Source organism: Glandiceps talaboti, chromosome 2 (assembly GCF_964340395.1).
Source record: "Glandiceps talaboti chromosome 2, keGlaTala1.1, whole genome shotgun sequence".
NCBI classification, from domain to species: Eukaryota; Metazoa; Hemichordata; class Enteropneusta; family Spengelidae; genus Glandiceps; species Glandiceps talaboti.
In genome coordinates, this window is record NC_135550.1 from 20,877,574 (window position 1) to 20,899,617 (window position 22,044).

At 34.6% G+C, this 22,044-nt stretch overlaps 1 protein-coding gene across 1 annotated transcript in view; it reads right to left on the reverse strand.

Moving 5' to 3' along the window:
• The window catches only part of LOC144447842 (apoptosis-stimulating of p53 protein 1-like), a 45,092-nt gene extending 23,452 nt beyond the window's left edge, over positions 1–21,640 (reverse strand). The window contains exons 1-4 of the mRNA XM_078137960.1: positions 21,127–21,640; positions 7,109–7,253; positions 4,898–5,020; positions 2,326–2,384 (exon numbers count right to left, since the gene is read on the reverse strand). Coding sequence (XP_077994086.1) covers positions 2,326–2,384; positions 4,898–5,020; positions 7,109–7,253; positions 21,127–21,147 — 348 coding nt within the window. The 5' untranslated portion in view covers positions 21,148–21,640. The remainder of the gene's footprint in view (positions 1–2,325; positions 2,385–4,897; positions 5,021–7,108; positions 7,254–21,126) is intronic.
• Between the last annotated feature and the right edge of the window lie 404 nt (positions 21,641–22,044).

The following is a 22,044-nucleotide window of genomic DNA, read 5'->3' on the forward strand; positions in this document are numbered from 1 at the left end:
ATTGTCATCTTTCATTCTCTACTTACAATTTTACTACTTTTAAGTTGTACTATCTTTTTGGGTTCAAATAAATATGCCTAACTATTCCAACTCAGTATACTACTACCTGTTGGATTATATTGTCTCTACTTCAGATAAGAGTGACAACATCCTCAAAACTGATTCATGAAACCACTTCACTTCGAGATCTACACACCTATGATAAAGTGTAACTCAGTGGCTGTGAAAATAGTTTTCCAACCCTAACTTTGACATCATTGCGTTCCCAAGGATAATTTCTAAGAATCCTTTTCAAAATAAAGTTGATCAGTGCCTATAAGTTTTATGAGAGCAAGAATTTGTCATGATCATTTTGACAGCAAAGTGGTTGGCTATAGTGAGTTTAAAGTACTCTTGTACCTTGATCAATTTTCACATTTCTTTTATATTATCGTGCAAACTTCTGATTGCATCACTATGAATTTTATGTACCCATGTACCATGATCCACATTTTCACTTACTGACCAAAATTCTGATTATATTTTATTTTTTCTTCTTTTTTTTCTTTCCTGTTTTTTTTTTTTTTTTTTTTTTTTTTTTTGGGGGGGGGGGGGTTGTTGTTGTTGACATTTCTTTTGTGTTGAGATTGAGTAGACCATATGTCACAAACATTAAACTTCTAGATGAATGGATGTATCACATACAAACAAGCCACTTCATACATACATACATCAATTTACTGTTATGTATGTATACTTCAGTATCAATGTCTTCATCAGCTGCATTTACATGAATCAAGTTTTCATCTGGCTACAAGCCAAACCAAGTCTTTACAATACACTGGAACTTCCCTGCACCAGGAGGTATCATGCATGAAAGTTGAATCAAACCTTTGAATGTTGTAATATGCCAAGAAAAATATTTGCAAATATAAATGATTCAAGCTTCTTTGCAGTTTGTCTTTGACTTGAATGTTAGTTTGACATCATACATTCGTTATTTTGTACATATATGTATTCAAGTTATTCTTCACCTATCTTTTAGTTATGTACTAAGTAATTACTTCCAGAGCATAAAAAATGTTGGCAAAGCCTTCAGCTGCAATTCACAACACAATACAACTTCCTATACAACATATTTCTTGACTTCAGGTGAATTGTTCACAACCAGAAGTTCTTCAGACTTTGAAACCTTATATTAAACCAAGTTTGAACACACATGAAATCTCCGTCACTAATACTAGTACGTATGTGATTCTTACTTCCTTTCTGCATGCCTGCTGGTGGCAGTCACTGGATTACAATGTGGTATTTGTGTTGCTGGATTTCAACACAATCCCGTTATATGACAGAGGGCACACTAACAATAGCTGCTTTAGCAGAATCTACTGTGACACAGTACAGTTTTACAGATTAAACTAAGCCTAACGTTTTCAAGCATTATCCATTTGTACTTGAAACAAATGAATAAAAAGCTAACACATGAATGCTAATGATTTGAATACTGTTTTCACTAATTACAATCTTATTCACATGTTAATAATAACAGTAAAAATCAGGCGGAAATATGCAACACAAAGGATAGTTGTATTAGAGTCCCTGTAGGGTATGTAGCGTGCACTCATATGCATACACAACCCATCATTAACACAGTGTACAAAAATTTTTGAACACGTTTCTTATTCAGCCATGTGTGTCTATGCAAATGATGTTGCTCCAGGCCATCATAGAACGGCTGTTGCACTCATTCTATGGGAAGTACGCAACAACCCTTTCTTTATCCCTGTTATAATTTACAGTTACACTGCATTCTTAACTGAAACCTAGAAACTCAAATTTGACAAAAATTCAAGCGTAATTGTGCATGCCAGTATTAATGTACAGAAAACTGACACTAAAACCAAAATCATGCATCACAGGTACCAATTTGGTAAAAACACGTCAGGCTAGTGCATGCAATATCTGTCCACTCCAAGCCTCTTACAACTGTCAAACTCTGTGACACATTTTTCTCAAAATGTAGACACTTAATAGTTATATTTAAATGCTTTGTCTGAATGACCCACTCCAGGGGCTAACTGTACCTTACAGTAAGCTACAATAAATCAATTCCACCTATTTGGGTAATAACAAGTAACTGGTCAACTGTAACAAACAGTACTCTTTGTATTCAATAGGGAATTCTACTTTTCCAGTGTTCTATGATGCTAACACTCTGTTGTTGTCTTCACAACTGATGTACTTCTTCTTCTTTTTTGTACTTTTTTGAGGATGGATATCTTGCGCAGAAGCTAAAACGTTAAATTTTTACAAAAAGCATAGAGTATTTACTGATATAACACTCACCCTCAAATCTTCAGTTTGTTCAAGATCGTTTACACCGTTTCTGTTCTTGCCTCTTCGGCCTGCAATGAAGAAAAGATTAGGCATTACACAGAATCTGTTATGCTGCTCTTTACATGAATCTCAGAAAAAACGGAAATGTGTAATTACACGGCTAGTGCTCTCTCTATATACTCTACCTTCCATGGATATCGATCTGCTTTCCACTTCACTGCTTACCCTTCAACTTGTAATCAACTTCCAATCACACTAAACATATACAAACACTGTGCTGAGATTTCCTCTAATTAAAAACTCCTTCCAATTAGATCCCTTCTAATTAATCTGCATCCAGTCAGAAAAAAAACTCAATTCCTTATCTAAACATTTTGGCTGTGGTATTGTGTTTATCGCAAGTCAGCATGATTCAACTGCTGTAACTTGTGTAGATACTATCGTGTGAGAAAGAGAAATGAGCTCATTTGTGACACTTGTTACATCTCCCTATTACAAAATTTCCATTTCAATGGTAAAAGCTATTTCTGAATCTGAACACTGGTGGCGCTATACATTCTTGAGTCAAGTGAAATGGAATGTCTGTTTTTGCAACGAAACACAATGGACAATCAGCACTGTACTCATGAGGAAACTGTGTACAGTGTGGCATGTTCAATAAAACTCTCAATGACAATGGTACCTTATGAGGAGGCAAATACCACAATAGTTCTTAATTTAGGGTTTTTACCATCTGTTGGTGGTATGCTTTCTTCCTCAGTACAACTCAACATACAATTAAAACACTTACGAAACCACTAAATAGTAGACATTAAACAATCTGAACATAACAAAATGACTGACCATTGTTTACATGTGTGTAACTATTTAAAACTATGTACATTATTTTTTAAAACAACTAGTCTACAAACAGTGTTATTTTTCAAATCTGACACTATATATTTGTAATACTTTGTGATGACAAACACAGTAGAACTAACAGAATAGAACGTGAGAATTGACCAGACGTATGTTTGCATTTGACTTAGAGCCTCCTAAGTATGTTTTAACTTTCACTTTAGTCGATGTAAGAGGATACACACCCCTCTGGCCCTCTTAGAGTATTATTACAGATGAGATTAGAAGAGCCTGTGGCTGGTACCTGATTTAGCACACAGTTACTTGTCTGTGTTTAGAACCAGCCCAAGATTAGAATAACAACAGGAAATAGAGAAACCCAGGAAGAACCGCCACTTTAGTTCTCATCCTATGTCAGACACCCCCATCATTCAGTCAAATACTCTTGGAAACGTTTGGAAATTCACACTGAGAAAGGTATTGGAATTCAAAAGATTAGACAGCACCTATGTGTGTGTAGATGGGTCTGACGTAGGAAACGAGCAATTGACCACATGAAAGCACCTGAGAACCTTTAACGCATACCTGGAAACCACAAATTAATGGTAAACAACGTTCTTTGATCGCCAGGAGATTGACCCCCCACCTACCTATCAAGTGTCACCACTGCATCAGATGAGTGCTTATCCATTCAAACTACTTGTCCAGGACCTTTGATATTTGCGTGCCAATTTTGAACACCACAAATACACAGACATCACTATGATTACAATACTTTCAGCTTAACAACTAACAATACAATACTTTCAACACAACAATTGAATATATATAGATTCATCACATGCTATCAACAATCTACAGAATTTATCGTTTCCAAAATGAAAGAAAAGTTTGTAACTATGTTCACTACATGAACACAACTATTTTATTTCATAGCATATTAACATTTTGGTATATCGAAAACAAACCTCCCTTTGTGAAATAAACTGTCTGATAAGAGTAGTTTGAAAAATAACTTCTAAGCCATTGTTACGGTTACTTTATACTTTACTTCTGCTGTATATGAATTATACTTTTGTCAATTATTTTACCCTACTCTTTTTACCATAGCATGTCACTATGAAAAAAATGTACCTTGAATAACAATAATTTCAAGCATGATTTTCACAGAATGGCCAAATAATCGCAAAGAAAGACGTTCCATGAACAGATAAACGATTAAAGTGATTCTGTTGTCTTGGCTTCAAAAGCAATTTGTGAAACCCCTCATTGGAATGAGACATGTTGTATGCAGTTGTTAGTTGTTGGTTTTTACATTGAGTACTTGAACAAACTTCCAGTTATTAAACAAGTTATTTTTTTCACAAAACACAGGCAGTTAACATTCTTGAAGAGGAGAGGTCATGGGAAGTTCACAGGTCAGTTAACCATACAAAAAAATATTTATTCTGCCAGAATGTACTTGAAATCAGAACAAAATGTTTCCCCTAGATGAGGATGTATAGACACTAGAGAATTCAGCACTACACTAGAAGTGCCACTGTGGTTTGTTGGTTTGATTGATGGAACTATTTTTCTTGTTTTTCCACTCTTAGTATACACGTCAAAAAATTGAAAACAATTTCCATGTGAGTGGTTTCAGTAATAATAGCAAAGAATGGAAATTGTATGTGATGGAATGTGAGTACTTATACTGGAGGGTGAAATCACAGAGTAAAACCAAACAAACAACACTAAAACATACCTGGATTGTCGTCTCCCAAAGGCGCAGCAGTCTCGTGACGAAGAAAAAACTTGACTTCTTCCCTATGGATTCCCCATTGTTGTAAAATTGCATAGGGCTTTTCGTCATCCCCTATTGGACGTTCTAAATATATAAACAAAAGTACAGATTCAGTGCAAATAGCTGATCAGTAGTTTTTCAGTTTTTTTTCACCTTTTTTGGCGGTTTTCCAAGTAAAAGAAAGCAACTGACTGTTTTCTCTGGGGAGACTCATGGGCAAATGTTATTCTTCACTAAGAAAACACAGATTTTGTTAACAGTACAGGAATGTGATAATATATTCATATTCAGTAAAGGTGATGTTTTCTTGTAATTTGCTAAATCCAAGGTGTGGCTACATGCAGCTTGATTACTCAAGTCAAACAACTTTGACCTTATGTAACTAGTAAATGATCATGAAACATGACAGTCATTACTTATCTATGAAGGATGTTGCTAAGGTTATTTTAGATGGATACAATTATGTCAATGTTTTTATTTTCACAAAAATGCAGCCTGACTAGACTGCTAAAGCTGGGTGGGGCTTATTAAAGTATCAAACTGATCAACTTTTCAACAATACTTTATTCATATTTCACACATTTGGCAAGAAAAGATTTGAGCCGAAATCCATTTTTATGAAAACATTTTCCAATGAGAAAATTAGAGACATTTGACATGTGATATATTTATTGTATTTGATACATTTACTACAAAGTACTAAAAGTAGTACAAAATTTCCATTCTGTAAATGTTAAATATTTAATAAATGTTTGACTTTGAGAGAAAAATTGAAAATTCTGCACAGTATTCATCTGTTCACTTGTGTCTGATCAATTTGCATATACAAATAATTGTCTTGTAAAGTATGACATTGATTTCTATTTTGGCAAAACATAGTTGCAGGCAAGTCTTACATTAAGTACAAACCACCTTCCCACTAATCCAATTTGAACTTGTTTTCTTTTAAAATTTGACATCTTTACTTTACTAAGGAATCAGAGAAACAATGTTTATTACTTCATTCACATCAAAATTGGGTGTGCAAGTGACCAAAGTCTGAAAATTTAACAAATTAGAACTTTCCCGCCATAATTGTGAGATTTCAAAATTCTTGTTTTCTTGAAACTTTTTGAAACATGTCAATTTTATTTTAGACTGGAAGCATAAACATGATGTTTATAAACTCATATATAAAGTTTTGTTTTAGAAGTGATCACATTTAAACAGAATTCCATCAAAATTACATTTCAGATTTTCTACATTTCTATGAATATGGTTAGTGTACGTGATAGAAGGACAAAAAGAGGTCTAGTGGGAGAGTTTGAGTTGTAGACTGCATTTGACACTCAACACCGGTGGGAATAGTTCTCTTAAAATGGCATTCCTGCATCATCATTTCCATCAAGGTTCATCCACACGGAAATATTAAGTTTACAGAATGCAGACGGCATTCAACCTCTGAAATCAAAGGCCACAATCTGTAAACAAATTTATGTCAAATATGTTCCAGAGGTCATCTGTGAAATCTTTCCATTAATTTAGGTACATTCTAAATGTAGCGTATAATATCGTGGGAGAAAAAAAAGTAGATTTTGTATGTAGATATATTTAACATCAAAATTCCTCAAAATCACAAGTGGTCAATTCTTTCTAGTGACCTGCTACACACATCACTGAGGTCAACGCCTCTGAAAGCTTACCATGTACATGTGCATGGGGAATTTGACGATGTTTACCCTGGTGCTAGGTCAATTGTCAGAATATATATATACAAGGTGGGTGATGGGAAATACTAAGGCATTGATTTGAGAGGGGAAGGGAGATCCCAGAAGGGACTATGGGCCTGTTGCTGTTTATGTGTCTCAAACGAATGACCAGGTACACAAAATCAGACAAATTACTTTTACTGTTTGTCATCACTAAGTTTGTGGTATGAAAGGTACATTGTACATGCTTTTAGGACAGGTTATCTTCTTTTGCATGATAAAGTTACCACATATTTTTCCAATGATGATTCAAACTTTACAGCATCCTTGGTCTAAAATCACTGAGAAGAAAACATGTGACATTCTACACATTCTACAAGCACAAAATGAATGCATACATTTGTATACCAAGGTAGTAAAATCCCAATGCAAGTTCAAGTTGAGGCATGTGTCCATGTGTATTTTTTTGTTACAGCAAACTTACCACATCCTCTCCATAGCTCAGCTAGATGGCACTGGTCTTCTCCGGGCTGTTTACAACACTCTATTACATCTTTACAGGTTGTTTCTGGTGTAACAGGAACATCTACTCCATTATCACTGTCACTCAAATATACTTTCAGAATCACCTACAACATAAACAAAACAAAAACAAAAATATGTCAAATTCTCATCTCATCTTGGATCAAATTTTGCCCTAAACTCACTCATACAGTTCAATCATTACACACTTTTATTACCATAGCAACAAGCTTTTGAAATCAACACTGAAAGAATTGTATACAAATGTTGTATATTGAGTGCACCAATCAATATGAACGAAATTATTAGCATCTCATTGTACATATGACACAAATAACCCAAACAGAAATGTACACGTTGTAGTAGAAGTGGCCTCCTATGAATCCAAGGGTAGATGTAGTGATGGGGATTTCATTATATGTAAGGCATGTCTCCTGCATTGATGTTATTTTCCAGCCCAAAGGAAACACTGTAATAGTATATTTATTTCCACTGAATGGACATAGCCAGCAAAGTATCGCACTAGTAAACTAACTTGTAACTGTGAAGCTGACATGCTTTTAAAACAATACAACATGTGCCAGCTGTTCAGACTATTTGTCTCTCCTCTTTGTATCACATGACAAGTTTCTAGTCTGGTGTCCGCAACATATATACTATTTCATATTGTGCACGAGCTGACAGAATACTGTCTTTTCAAAAACCACAAGACTGGCTAGACTGGAAACAATGCTGAAAAGAAGAAATACATGTGATATGTCTGGGTGGCTATGCATTCTTTCACAATGCCAACACTTACTGAATATGTTGGATTTCAGAAACCTTTTGATTTCTAGGGCAGATACGCATTCTCTCCTGTATTAAGAATAAAATCTATGGATAATAAAAAGGCTGACTGTGGACTTTCCCAGGTATTGCCCTTTAACTACTTGTCTGTCTATTCTATCATACTGTTGACTTACATTAATAAGCTGACATACAGCCTACAAAGATCCCATATTTAAATATTCACTACCATTTTCATATATATGATAATGATAATATGACAAATCCACACAACATTTTTTAATAACCTCTTTTGATCTATTTTCATTGTTGGCTACACTTATAGTATAATAATAAAAGCAGGTGACGTGACTCTTTCAATACAACTAGTACATGCCTACCATAGTATGGTTACCCATGTACATGTGACCTAGCCTGACACCAGCGTTATGCTTTGTTACCTTTCCACAGGTGTGTGCATAATGATGTACCTAATACCCCTTCTACAGAATCAACTCCATATTATATGGCACGCCAAGTGGTATGGTTTCAGTCATGACATACCACACACTAAAAACCAGAGCATTTTATCAAATTTTCAATGTGTCACTTTGCTTGTACTCACAGAGCAGTTGATGTTACAATATAGAAGTCACGATGTTCAGTAATGTACATTATCGAGATACGTAAGTTTTGTATGCATAAATACAAGACCATATGTGTATGAATATTCCCTTTATATTTTCCCACTATATATATGAATGCAAAGATAAATTGAACACTTTAAATGTAGTTACTATTATGGGCATATACACAGAGTCAGTCATCAGTCTTTTTAAACGGGAACAAAATTTACACACTTTTTTGTTTCAGATAAAATGTATGACATGTTTCAACAGTTACACACTTCACTGGTCTTGTTAATACTGTGACCAGCCAGCTGGTGAAATCATAGTCACTAAACTACAGTATTCAGTCATACACAGTCCAGTGAACTGACAGCATCTAACCTTTGCTACAGGGCTATAATTGGTCACTATGCATTGAGTTGACATTGCAGATTACAAAACAAAATACAGCTACAGTAAAACATTCTGATAGTACAATAACGTCATGGAATGGTTCCCTGATGGATTCCGGACAGAGAGGATTATTGTAGTTCCATAACTCTTTTCATTCAAGAAAGTTGGATTTTATCGACATAACATTGTATAAATCATGGCACTACAGTTGTATGCCGACATCCATTGCAATGAAAAGGGTGATCTTATGAAGAGATTGGATGGAACAAAGGCAATCTAAATGCTCAACTGTACCCATACACCACTTGCCATGTGTGTCGCAGGCAAACAACTTGAGTGCAAAGACTCTAAAAACCAATGTACTCAAACTACACTTTAGTCAGTTACTCTACCAAAGTTTTTGAATACAAGAACATGAAACACAAGAATGAGAAAGGTCCTCAAACAGTACAAGTCAAGATGTTTGTACCATGTTTGAGGACCTATTTTAAACTCAGTCATTTACTTCATGTTTAAAGATGAACAGTAGAAAAGAGAAATAAAAGAACTCCTCTTAAAAGTCCTCTTCAATGTTTTTCTACCCCTGAAGCCTCATTCCATTGATTTATCACAACAATATAACTTTTATTTTCAATGGTTTTCTATAATTCAGGTATCTTTCACGTTCAAATTGCTGTCAGGAGGAAAGAGGAATGTCAGTTCCTAAACAGTGAATCGTGACACCATTGTAAAGACTACAATCTGAGTCAAATCTGATGTAGAGTTCAGCTAGTTATTCAACTCTATCTTATCACTTTTATTTTTCCTTGAGTCAGCCTTTCACAAACATAGAAGTCAGTAACCAAGACAAAAACATCAACATATGATACAAAGAAGGACTAAAGAAAATAATAAGCACACTGATAAGTTGATTTTAATCATGTAAGATATGACTACACTTCAAATTGTCATTCACCATGTTTAAGTAACTATGACAACATCTTTGACAAAGACCAGTGACCATTAGTCTTGTGGTATCCTTCATCGAATCTTTCATATCTCTGGTTAGGGTAGAGACCATGTTTTCATCCAGACTAAGTGACCATAGGATAGTTCCCTATTCCACAAGTATGGATGGATCAAAATATTGACTAATATCAGAATTACAATATAAAAGCTTCATGACACCCTATCTGAAGTCTGTTTATATCTGTTATTCCTTTTCTCACTTTATCATTCAGTTACAGAAACAACGACAAAACCTAATGACAGGAGACCTTGTGATGGACTTTAATAGATCCAAGATTAATATTAGGTTCAGAAGCCCTTTGAAAAACCTGATGTAATTTGACATGTTTATTTCTCTAATACCTTCTTACACACAGCCATATTATAAAGAAGACACAACAACTCATGCATGCTAAATATTTCTTAATGAAGGTTTTCAAGCTCGTAGTCCATTCAGTCAGTGCAATCATAATCCCTGCTGCTACATTGTGTATGGAGATCACCGTCTTATCTCTTTGGAAGAAGATCAGTAAAACCCCTCTGAAATCTCCATAACAAAGATTGCACATTACACATTGAGCAGTTTTGTATGGCTGTGTCATAAAGTAGGACAACTGTTGACAGCTTTTAAAGGTAACAAGGGTTTCATTGACCTTCATTATCATCCACAACCCTATTTTAAAGAGAGTAGTAAAATGAAACAATCGTCTTTTGTCTGTTTGTCTGTCTCTACACTTGATATACAACTTAATAGTACAACCCAAAGATAAGAACTCTTTTTAATGTTTTGTTACACCAGCATGCCGAAATGACCAATGTTATGTTTCCACAACTATCAAGTACCTAATTTATCAATACTTTGGGAAGGTACAGAGGTTGTGTGTGTTAACCTGGCTTCTTATTAACATGTTTGCTGGTGTGTAGTTTTTCTGAAGATTCTTGGCTGATTAGTGATGGTCTTTGCACCTATATTGCATCCCTAACAACTGCGAACAGTACCAGACACAAACTAAAGCATAGAAACTACAAAACATAGTAGATATCAATGACAGCAATTGTAAGAGTTATATTAGACATACTTGTATGCATAGTCTGACACCAATAAATGGATACAATGAACAGTACATGTTTCTAACTGACAAAGGTATGGTCGTTTACTAACCTCTAGCTCGTCCATGGCATACTAATAATATGGATATTGTAACTACATTATACTGCTCTAAAAAATATACCAGGCTCTTTTCGTTATTACGTGTGGGTCTATTTCTGGCCTATTATAAATTGAGCATTTTATACCACACATGAACACTGGACACTTGACCTTGCAACAAGAGGATGAAACAGGACCTGATCCTCATTACACTGGCATGCCAGTGTATCACTATGGTGAGAACATGTCCCATAATGAGACAATACAGTGCACTGTCACGTCCTGGCCCAAATATGAAATGTGCACTATTACGTCCTGGCCCAAATGAAATGTATGTATGATGCTTCTATTTATGTGAACAATGGCTTAGGGTTTCATGGCTGTTTTTATGAAATGAATATACAAATATTTTTATGGCTTCAGGTTTTGTAAAAAAAATATGTTTTTGACGTACTGTGTTCTACATGTACACATACAAGATAAAACCTCTTTCTATGTTCTGACAATGGGCTTTTCAGACTTGGTTATACTGTGACAGCTACAAAACTGCATCAGGACATTCTACCTATACACCACCCTCTTTTGATATTAGGATATTAGTACTCTCTAAGTATTAAAAAGTGGCACCGTATCAGCTTTTTTTCACTGGGGTAGAAATTTTAACATAAAACCTGAATTATAAGTATAACATTAATGTCAATGTATGCTATAAAATAAATGGCATTAATAATGTGGTGATAAATATGTCTTCTGGTATTCTTAAGTTGAAAGCATGTAATTAATATAGGGTCTTCCTTAATATTCTAATACAAAAATATACATATACGTACATATATATGGTATGAAATGGTTACAGTTTTATCCCTGAATACCAGGTTTGTTTTCGGCATATAGTCAAGCAGTGTTTCAGTGAGTAGAATACTGCACTATACTTTTTAGATGTAATATGCAGCAAAAATAATCCACAAAAATATATAAATAAACCCAGTTTATGCCTCCTCTAAAGATTACACTGCCATAAATCTTAAAGTTTATGAGCAAATGCCGACACCCAATTTTATACATCTCAACACTAGAATGAGAAAATTATTAATTTTGTCATCACCCATTTAGCACTAATGAATGTAAACCAAATCATGACAGCCCCTTTTTGTGTAAAGTATTTACGACTTCTTTTCATAGCACAAATAACACAAAGGTCTGGTTGATGAAGTATGTAGGCATTGATACAACATAATTATAATAAATCTCTTTCATAATATGTATTGTTATGGACAATGAACAAATGCAATCAATCTAATGAGGGGAAATAAATCTGTTTGGATTCATCTTTCATTTTGATGAAAACTAAGATAGCATGTACAAATTACAATATCTACTGATTAACAAGGTATACGTGTTTCAAGTTTGAGATAATTAGTATTTTATAACTCAGTTATACTGGAAAAAAAGAGAAAAGATTTATACAACTATGAACTGTATTATGGATGGAATATTATCTACATCATAGTATCAAAACTTGGCATAATGCCATAAAATCTATGAAATTTCATTTAGAAGGTATAATGATAACTCAGTTTCATTTTGTATTTGTCTTAAAATAAATATCATACATTTATATCACATTTCTGTCAAACATAGCCAACAAGTTGTTTTTTTATACAACTATGACCATATTTACTTGTTATATATCTACTTGTACATATTGAAATATTGAAGTAACTAATGTCTAGACACATATTAAACACCTCTACATACACATACTTGACAATTTGCAAACAATTTCATCTGCTACAAAACCCCAAGGTTTGTCTAAGGGTAAATATTCTATCATTTTGTGTCAGTGATTTAATTCTGTGTATGCATAATCTGACTGGAGTAAAGCTGGAGTTCCAAATGTAACAATAACTCAATAAGCAGAACTTGGTTGTCTCAAATGGTCATTTGTTTTCAGGCTTAACTTATCAGAATTTAAACAGATAAACAAAGACAATCTGATGAGATCAATTTTCAAATTATAAAATAATTACTGAGTGGAACTTTATTTTTTTGCTATTAGCATGACTGAAGATAATTTGTTTGTTTGTATGCTAAAGTGCAAATCATAACCCCTGCTGATACTAAAACAATTAGTATACTATATGATAATGAGTTGGAGTGACATGTATTTATTTATTATAATAAACTATTCAAACAATGTACTGGTACTGTCTTTGACTTGGACATTCCATTTTATTTACTTAATTTTATGATATGAACACTCTAAACTACAAACTGACAAATTTGACAGTAATTCTGAAAACACGTTACCGATTCTATTTTACTCTGCATTGATATTCAGGACATGTTTTTTGTACACAGGCTATACTGCAGGTGGTGCAATGCAATACATGCATGCATGGATCACACCACTGAAATGTCACAAAACAAAATGGCTGACCTATATACAAATGTTACATCTACAAGACAGATACTGATACATGTTATCTTGTCTTTTCAAGCTTAAAAATTGTAATTGAGAAAATGATAACAATTTCCCCATAATATTTAGACTGAAATCTAATTCTACAAATAGTATATGTAGTGTCTTTGTTTGTCAGTGAGAGATGTTTAATGTTATTTCTGTAATGTTAGCTGGCATGTCATGGCCATCTGTGCCTGCCCCTATTCAATACTCCGTACTGAACTATTTATAAATTAGTGGGGGCTATTTCACAGAAATGAAATCCTCCAAATACATCTCCTTGTCTCATTGTAAAATGTCGAGTTTGTCCACTAAAACTACTGGTATCTTAATTTTTAAGGGTCATTAACTGTCATAGAACAGAGCATATTTAATGTATTATTGTGGATTTCTACACATATCAATTTCATACACAAAAACCACATTGTTGTTATTGATTTACAAAAAACTGATACACTTCACAAAATGAGGTTGTTCAGTATTGTACTCATGCCAATAGAGACTGAGGCTATTTCAGTATTGTACTTTCAGTGATGAAAAGAAAGGCAACATAAAGATTGCAAGACTGTTTGCTTTTCATTACATACAAGACATTTTGTGCATAGAAATTACTATTGACAAACACTCAATGTATGTGATTCAATGAAAACTTGAAAGAATATGTGACAAGTCTCCCTCAGAGTACAATACCCTGCAAACTAGGATCTATATTTCTGAGTCATCATGGTTTTTTTTTTAAATGAAAGGTTGACACCACACTCCCTCAGTTTTACAACACAGAGAGCACATTTACCAGAACCTCAGACCACTATAGATTCTTCTAGTTGTCTAAGCAAGAACACACCCCTTTATAAATTAATTATAATGTGATAACAAATCTATGCAGTATCTGTTACTCATTAATTGAACTGGTATGATTCAGAGCAGTAAACAAGTATGGTACATATTATGGATTAATTGAGGGTGGGGTGTCACAGATCAAAATAATTTTACAAATTACAATATTGTATTGACATTATAATGACATCAAATCATGGATGGCATTTTTATCTCCCCTCTCACTGACTGGGTCTTGACAAACTAAAGTAAAGATAACATTTTTACTCACAAGAGAAACAAATTGTTTGTAATTACAAGAGTAAACAGTTACATGTACATCTCTTTATCCTGATATTGCCATTACATGTAAGATCAGTCATTTACAATCTAATAGCAGGTTTTGTCTGACCTTCTAGCCCTACATCAAATAGGAAACATGGTTTTCAAACGTGAGTTCATGAAGTTCAAAAGTTTACTTGCCTATAGGTCATATAAATAGACATAGTCATGTATAAGAGTTACTACTTTTCACTACATCATGCACATTAAGAGGTTTTAGTACCCAATACAGATGTCACAGTGTTCTCCCTGAACAAGGTAACAGGGGCGCCGCGCCCTCTTGTAAATTCTTGGCGCCCCCTTGTAAGTTTTGACGAAAAAAAAATGAATTGAATATTTTTTCAACAAACGGGGCAAAACGATTTACTTCTCTCGCGGTTTCGCTACGATCTCATGGTCGCCATTTTGGAAAGTCAAATATCTCGGTAAAGAGGCTACTGTCACTGATGTCAAACTTCGTGCGAATCACATTCACGCATACTTTCATCAAACTTGTCATTCATTCTATAGCTTTCAAACAGTCAACATGTCTTTCCTCCGTCATTTAGCTCAATGAAGATCAGGAGGTACACGGAATATTTTACACGTCGGCCCTTTTCAGGGCGAACTTGAACTCAGATCGTGGGATTGTTTGCATGTAAACACACACTTTCTCGAGTTTACGGTACAAAAACAAAATGAAATGCGAAACTTTGAAAGGCTTGTGTTGTTCACCGACACTACCTAGATGATACTAAATAATATGTCACTAAAATGAACAAAATGGTACATTCTAGTTCCTTAACTATTTATTGAATTGTAATCGAAACGAAAATGGGCTAATATTTTCGTACCCATCGAACCACGATCGAACTTACGGAGATATCGGGTGAGATGCGATGGCCTCAACACAGATAAACACGTGGTGTCAATGTGGGCGATTCCATTGTTCATGGATAGGTGGGCCGTGACAAAAGTCTCGGAACGGTCTGTTTTTACGTGTACACTAAATGTACTACAAAATCTATGGTTTTCAGAGTCGCTGTGTCTATGAATTGCTTCTCTTAATATAAAAACACGCAAGTAAGATTTTCCATGGCTACGTCAGTATTGAAGTTGAACGCTAAGTTCCCCTCTGTCCCTTCCCTTTAGTTTAATAGTTCGGACGTTGCATGTGTCGTCATAGTACAATCTTTGACCTTTCAAAATCTTAGTGAGTCGTCGTAGCAGAAAGTTTTGTCGGACACCTGTCCCACTTGAAAACTATGTATTCCGATTCGTTTTATTTCATTTTCTTTTGATTGACTTCATTACCACCCATAGTGACACGAAGCGGTTTCGCCTTCTTTCAAAAAAGACCTGTGCTAACTGAAACTGCCATGCCGTATTGTCACCGACTATTTTTGTTTTCGTAAAAAAAACTGAACATGCTGAAGAGAACTATATCATGGCTAGGCATGTCTTACAGTGTGAGTTTTTGTTGACGTGGGAGCGTGACGTATTGAGTGTCCATTTGAACATGTGCAGCTGTGTTTGGCATGTACTATTAATTTTCCAGTTAGACACAACAATGGCAACAAAAATTGCAACATTAGTGTTGCGTCTTTTTTACATTGACTGTAACAGGGCCAGGGTACAAGTTCGTTAGTGGTCTATAATAGTATTATGTATCAAAATAAAAACAATCGACTCTCACTCAGTATAGTACGATCGTCAGTCGAGGGGTATGGCAAATGTAACAAAATTCGTTGCGTATAGGATACGGATCGTTCGATCAAATATGCATAAAAAATTAATTTCCATTGCGTACGGTATAATACGCATGGTTTTGCGTCACCGCAAATACTGGTCCGTCATTCTGAGCAGTTCTCAAGTCCGGGAATTAAATGATAAATTTAATGAGAAGTCAACTAGAAAAGAGTAAATTTAGACGAATTCAATCACTATGGGAATATCAATAGATGGACCAAATCTGACACTGTTTACTTTGAACAAGCAGTCACCAATGGGGAAATTACAAAGACAGGAGAATTCTCACAGAAGTGAGACAAGTTACTCAGCTGTTATGCATAAAGGCAAAGTTATCTTCACCCTTATGTGTTTGACTTTTGTTTGTTTTGGTAGTGGTATGGTGATGATGCAATGAAGCTCTTGAAAATGGATTTCGTTTTGTAGTAAACACTACAACTGTCCTGAAACATCTTGAAATTTGCTGCAATTTTTTACAGAAAGTTGAAGATTTTGTTTTGTTACACTCTTTCAGCATTTGTGTTAAAATGAGCTATTTGAGTAACTATTTAGGACAAACTATTAAAAAACTATTTTTTTGACACAGGTAAATTTGGCTAAATTCTGTCACTATTTAAACATTAAGATATCAAAACTCACTTTGACACTTCAGTTGTGTTGAAATTCACATGATTAAAGTGGGTTAAAATGGCTAAATAAAGTGCCACCAAAAGCCACCATTTCAAGATGCAAATTGCAAAAGTTCCTAGGCAGGAGGGGGGACACCCCCCTCCTGACCACCCCCCAGCGTGCGCAAAGCGCACGCAGTGCTTCGCTCCGCTCAGCAGCAATTCCCCCCTCTTGTGACAAAATCCTGGGGAGAACACTGTGTCATATCTGGTTTCAATCACTTTGTCCATAAGCCTATGCTTAGTTATTTAGCTCAGTTAGTTTCCTAATACATCAGATGATTACAGGATACTGAGATTGAGATAAGACCTTGCATATGCATGTATGTGGGATCATAGATGTTGTTAAAACTGCTATGAATTTATATGGATTTGACCAGGAAGTTATCAACCATGTCAGTAAAAGACAATGAGTTACTAACCACGAACTGAAAGCCTATAAACCAGCATTGAGATATGAAAATGAGAACTATCAAAATTTGACACAAAAATTTCAAACCTACCTGTGTTAGTTCACTAACAACTAGTAATGTACCGGATGTTGTTCGTATATGCATGAAATTCATATCACGAACATTTTTATGAACTCTGGGTGAAGTACATTATTTTACATCATTTTGAAAGTCTACTTCAACACTGTATAGTATTGATTTGAGGCTTGACTGAAAGCCACTAATTTACCCTTCTCATTCCTGTCTTATTGTTTTTCCTCTTTAAGTGCCCCACAGAGTGGATATAGCAGTTAGAGTCAATCAATAAATGACAAAGTACAATCAGACAATATGCAATAAAGATGGCAGGTATGCCCTCACTAACTGTACAGATATCCACAGGAATGTAAATCATTGTTAATGTCGGAGTGACTATGACATTTTACTTCAAAAGACATTTTATGACTCCTTGTATTTATTCCTACACAATACAAACTTCAACAGACGTTTCAGATGTATTTCTATAAGTAACTATACATCAAAAGTAAATAGGTTATTGTTAAATATAGATCAAATCTTAAAATATATCCTATAAACCTTTTAGTGACCTGTCATAAAATCTACCCGAGTTCTTCTTTCATAGACAAGTTTTCTCCAAATTTTTGACATCAAATTTGAATATATACATTGGACCAAAAAAAGCCAATTTTACAACAAGCACCCCCCCCCCCTTCAAAACCTTAGCAAAAACACTCAAGTGTGAAAAGTGTGAATGAAAGAGGTACTTAATCAGATTTTTTTTCAGTTTACTCATTGAAGGGTGCAAAGAGGTTTGGTTGTATGTGAGTGGATTGAAGTCCATGAAGAATAGGGATTGTGGTAGAGCATAGGTAGACACTTTATGACCTACTGTTATTATACCACAGAGTGTCTCACTTTTCCATTGTTTTCAAGACACTAATTTACATAAACGATGTCTTTGACAAAGCTAGCTTCAGGTGATATCTGTGACATTGTTATATTCAAATGAGTTAGTTTCACCTTTGACAGGTACACCCCCATTAAGCAGGCTATTGTGTGGACTGCTTTTAATCCCTTTTGGCAGGACTTTAGTAGTAGTATTTACAATGTATTGTGCACTGATTGGAATACCAAGATGGCTAAGGGTACAAAATTCACTAAATATATGTACTGTCAAACATTACCAGTGTTTATGTTAGAGAAGTAACTGCAGGTCAAACCTATCTAATCTGACTTTTGTAAACATTTAACTGTACTCCCCTTTTGAACTACGGTGAAATATATTATTATATACATTTTTTTACAGACTGTATATTCTACCAGATTTCTGCTCCCTTTACCCACGTTCTACAACCAAATACATCTGATAACTGCTACATGGGCCTTCCTCTTTGTATCAAACACTAGAATGCATGTATAACCTGGAATGTGCATATATGTTTATACAAAGACTTAGAATAAACTCATGGTGAAACTCAGAATTATATTTTAATAAGTGTTTTGCTATATTATGAAGTGTGTGTATGAAAATAACTATGGCAAGTATGTTTTGAAAATAATGGTAACAACCATTCAAATACATGGTAGCTAAGGAAAGACACTTAAAATTCTAATCTAACACCTATATTCTGCTAAAAATATGGATTCTAAAACCGACACTGCTGGGGGAAATGTCCAACTATAAACTGGAATGTGTGTATGACTGTGATGTCAGGTCACACCATGTTGTTTAACATGTAGTAACATGGCACTCTTCACAGGCTATGCACCAATTAAGCTATAATAGTGGATGGAGGCATATACCCATCATTATCTGATTACACTATTTGCTCTGTACACATGTATAGATTAGCTACAACATTTAGTATCACTCTTGGTAATATTCAAAAACAGAATTCTCTTCAAACAATTGTGTCTTTCACTGTACACATCATATCAATTTTCTGACACCAAAGACAAATTGATTGGCAAGTGATGGGCAATTCCTGTTCAATGAACCTGTTATATGTGTGTCTGTCTGTCAACTTAATTGACAATCTCCTGCTGATACCAGCAAGGTCATCTGAGACTAGTACTAATGTCTGACTAGTCAAATGAAATGAGAACAGAATAATTCTAATATATCTGTGACCCTTTTCCAAACTCCACATCTTCTCTTCTGCAATGATTACTCAAATCGACTTAATACCAAGGAGTGACTAAATCCCTTCACTAACTCTACATTTATATAAGCATGGCAACAAAATGACCAATTTTACAGAATCAGACTGTTTTTCTTTTGTACTATTGATGACTTCCTCTGTATTGTAAATGTTACTTCACATAATTTCCTGGTTATAGTTTTACACAATAGGTACTCTATTACCATCTCTGTTATATTGTTTTGCAAAAACTCATTCCCCCCACCTGATATCTGATCTATATTAAATTTCATACCAACATTTTCATAAAGTATACATCAAACTTCCGTATTTCATTTTCTAGAACTTAAAAAAATTATTCATAAATTACGAAATTTTGACAGGTCAACAAGACATTTCTATATTCCAAATTTACCCCTCACTGTTTTAATAATTTTGACTATCGTGGTATTTCTAATATGCATTAAGTATTGTCTCTGATCAGACAGTCAAACCTCTTTTGTATATTTGTCATCATTTATGACCACATAAAATTGGTTTGATTTAGAGCTTTTTGACAGATATTACAAAACCAATTTATGTAAAATATTAATGAGTGTCTGAGGTGTTTCACAATCACGTAATAAACACCTATGATTTATGCAGACTGTACAGCAGTGGTTCCAAATGATGATATTAAACAATGCTATGGTTCTAATGCCCTATTATCAATGGCATTTCACAGACTGCATTGTAAATTAATGGTGTACAATGTTGTTGGCTATCTTTGTGTGTTGATAAACTCCCAACAAAACCGTCACAGATCTTACTTAGCAAGTAACAAAAGTTATAGTCATAAGTGATAAAGGCTTGAAATCAAGAGCATTTTACATGTTTTTTAATCAATTGGGCTCCTATATCACCAATGTATCTTTTTTGAAATTTGAAAGTACATTCACGTAGATATATACAATATTTCATGTCATACCATATATAACATCACTTGGATAGCAGCTGGGACAGGATTTCTGCCAATTTAAATTTCATTGTGTTATGCTATATATGAAGTATGTGTAAAATCTCCACCCATCGGATTATCTTACAATGGATGAAATTTGAAGACACATGCCAACTAACCCTGGGTTCAAGAATGGAGTAACACAGTTGCAAACATATCATAATATTTTGCTACAGCACTTATCTGCACGATTTGGGTGGATTAACATAGTTTAATGTATTTTTTTTCTAATTCTGTCTGACACACCATTCAAATATGCATTATGTCATTACATGAGTAATAATGACAGCAATATAACAATCAAGCTTGGCGTTATAAACAAAGCCCTGCCACACACCACGAGTAAGGAGCAAAACACTATTCTGTCAGAGAAAGATAAAATAACCCACTACACCAAAACTAAAATAATAACACTTGTAAAATAGAACACAATAAATATTGTACTTACAGGAACAAGTGGTGCAGACATTATAGAAATTGCGTTCTGTTGATAAACGGCGATACTGGACAAATTGAAGTGCGATATTTTGTAAATTGAACAGCGGTATCTCCCAATTCAATTTTCCATGGTCTCTGTTGCACTAAGAACACACGCGTCGTTCTGAAAACACTAAAAATGGACTGTATGAGTGGTTTCCGACACAGTTCTTCTATAAATATCCCAGTGCCTCACACCTGTTACAGACAGGGAAGTCCAAAATGTTAGACGATAACGTTAGTAAACAAGAGGCACGATCACGATTCAGCGGCTGTGCTCAGCTGTACGACGATCGATCGTCTGACTCAGGAGAGACACACACATTAATTAAGAAATCAAAGCTAATACTGTCTCGCTCTGTTTGACAATAAAGGTACACACTGTCTATGAAAGAGAATTGTCAAACTGGCGAAACCGCTTCCTTGTTAGAGCGAACACATCAAAGGTTGTGAGCGAGGAATTACCTGGTTTACATCAAAGCCGATCGTCGCCATTGAGTCAAATTTGACCTCTTCTGGAAGCAAATTTGCATACTCTTGAACCGTCGTCTAATTTGACCTCTTTCGCATATAAAAAAATATAATCCTGCAATACTAGATTTATTTGAAGATTATTTTAAAAGTTATGTAAACTAATATGAGTTCTGTATTTAAATAGCGTAATGAATATAACGTCGATAGTTTATACATATACTTTTCGGAAAGTATTCTGACCAAAATAAATTGTTTACTTGAGCCTAAAAATCCCTCGACCATGTAAGGCGCCATTTTGAAAAATATGTTTACATGGACGACTCTCGGAGTTTGTGTAACAAAAATATTGGAGAGACTGGGTTACGTTTTGTTCCCATTGTAATTATATTTCCGCGTAATTTCATAGTACTCATAC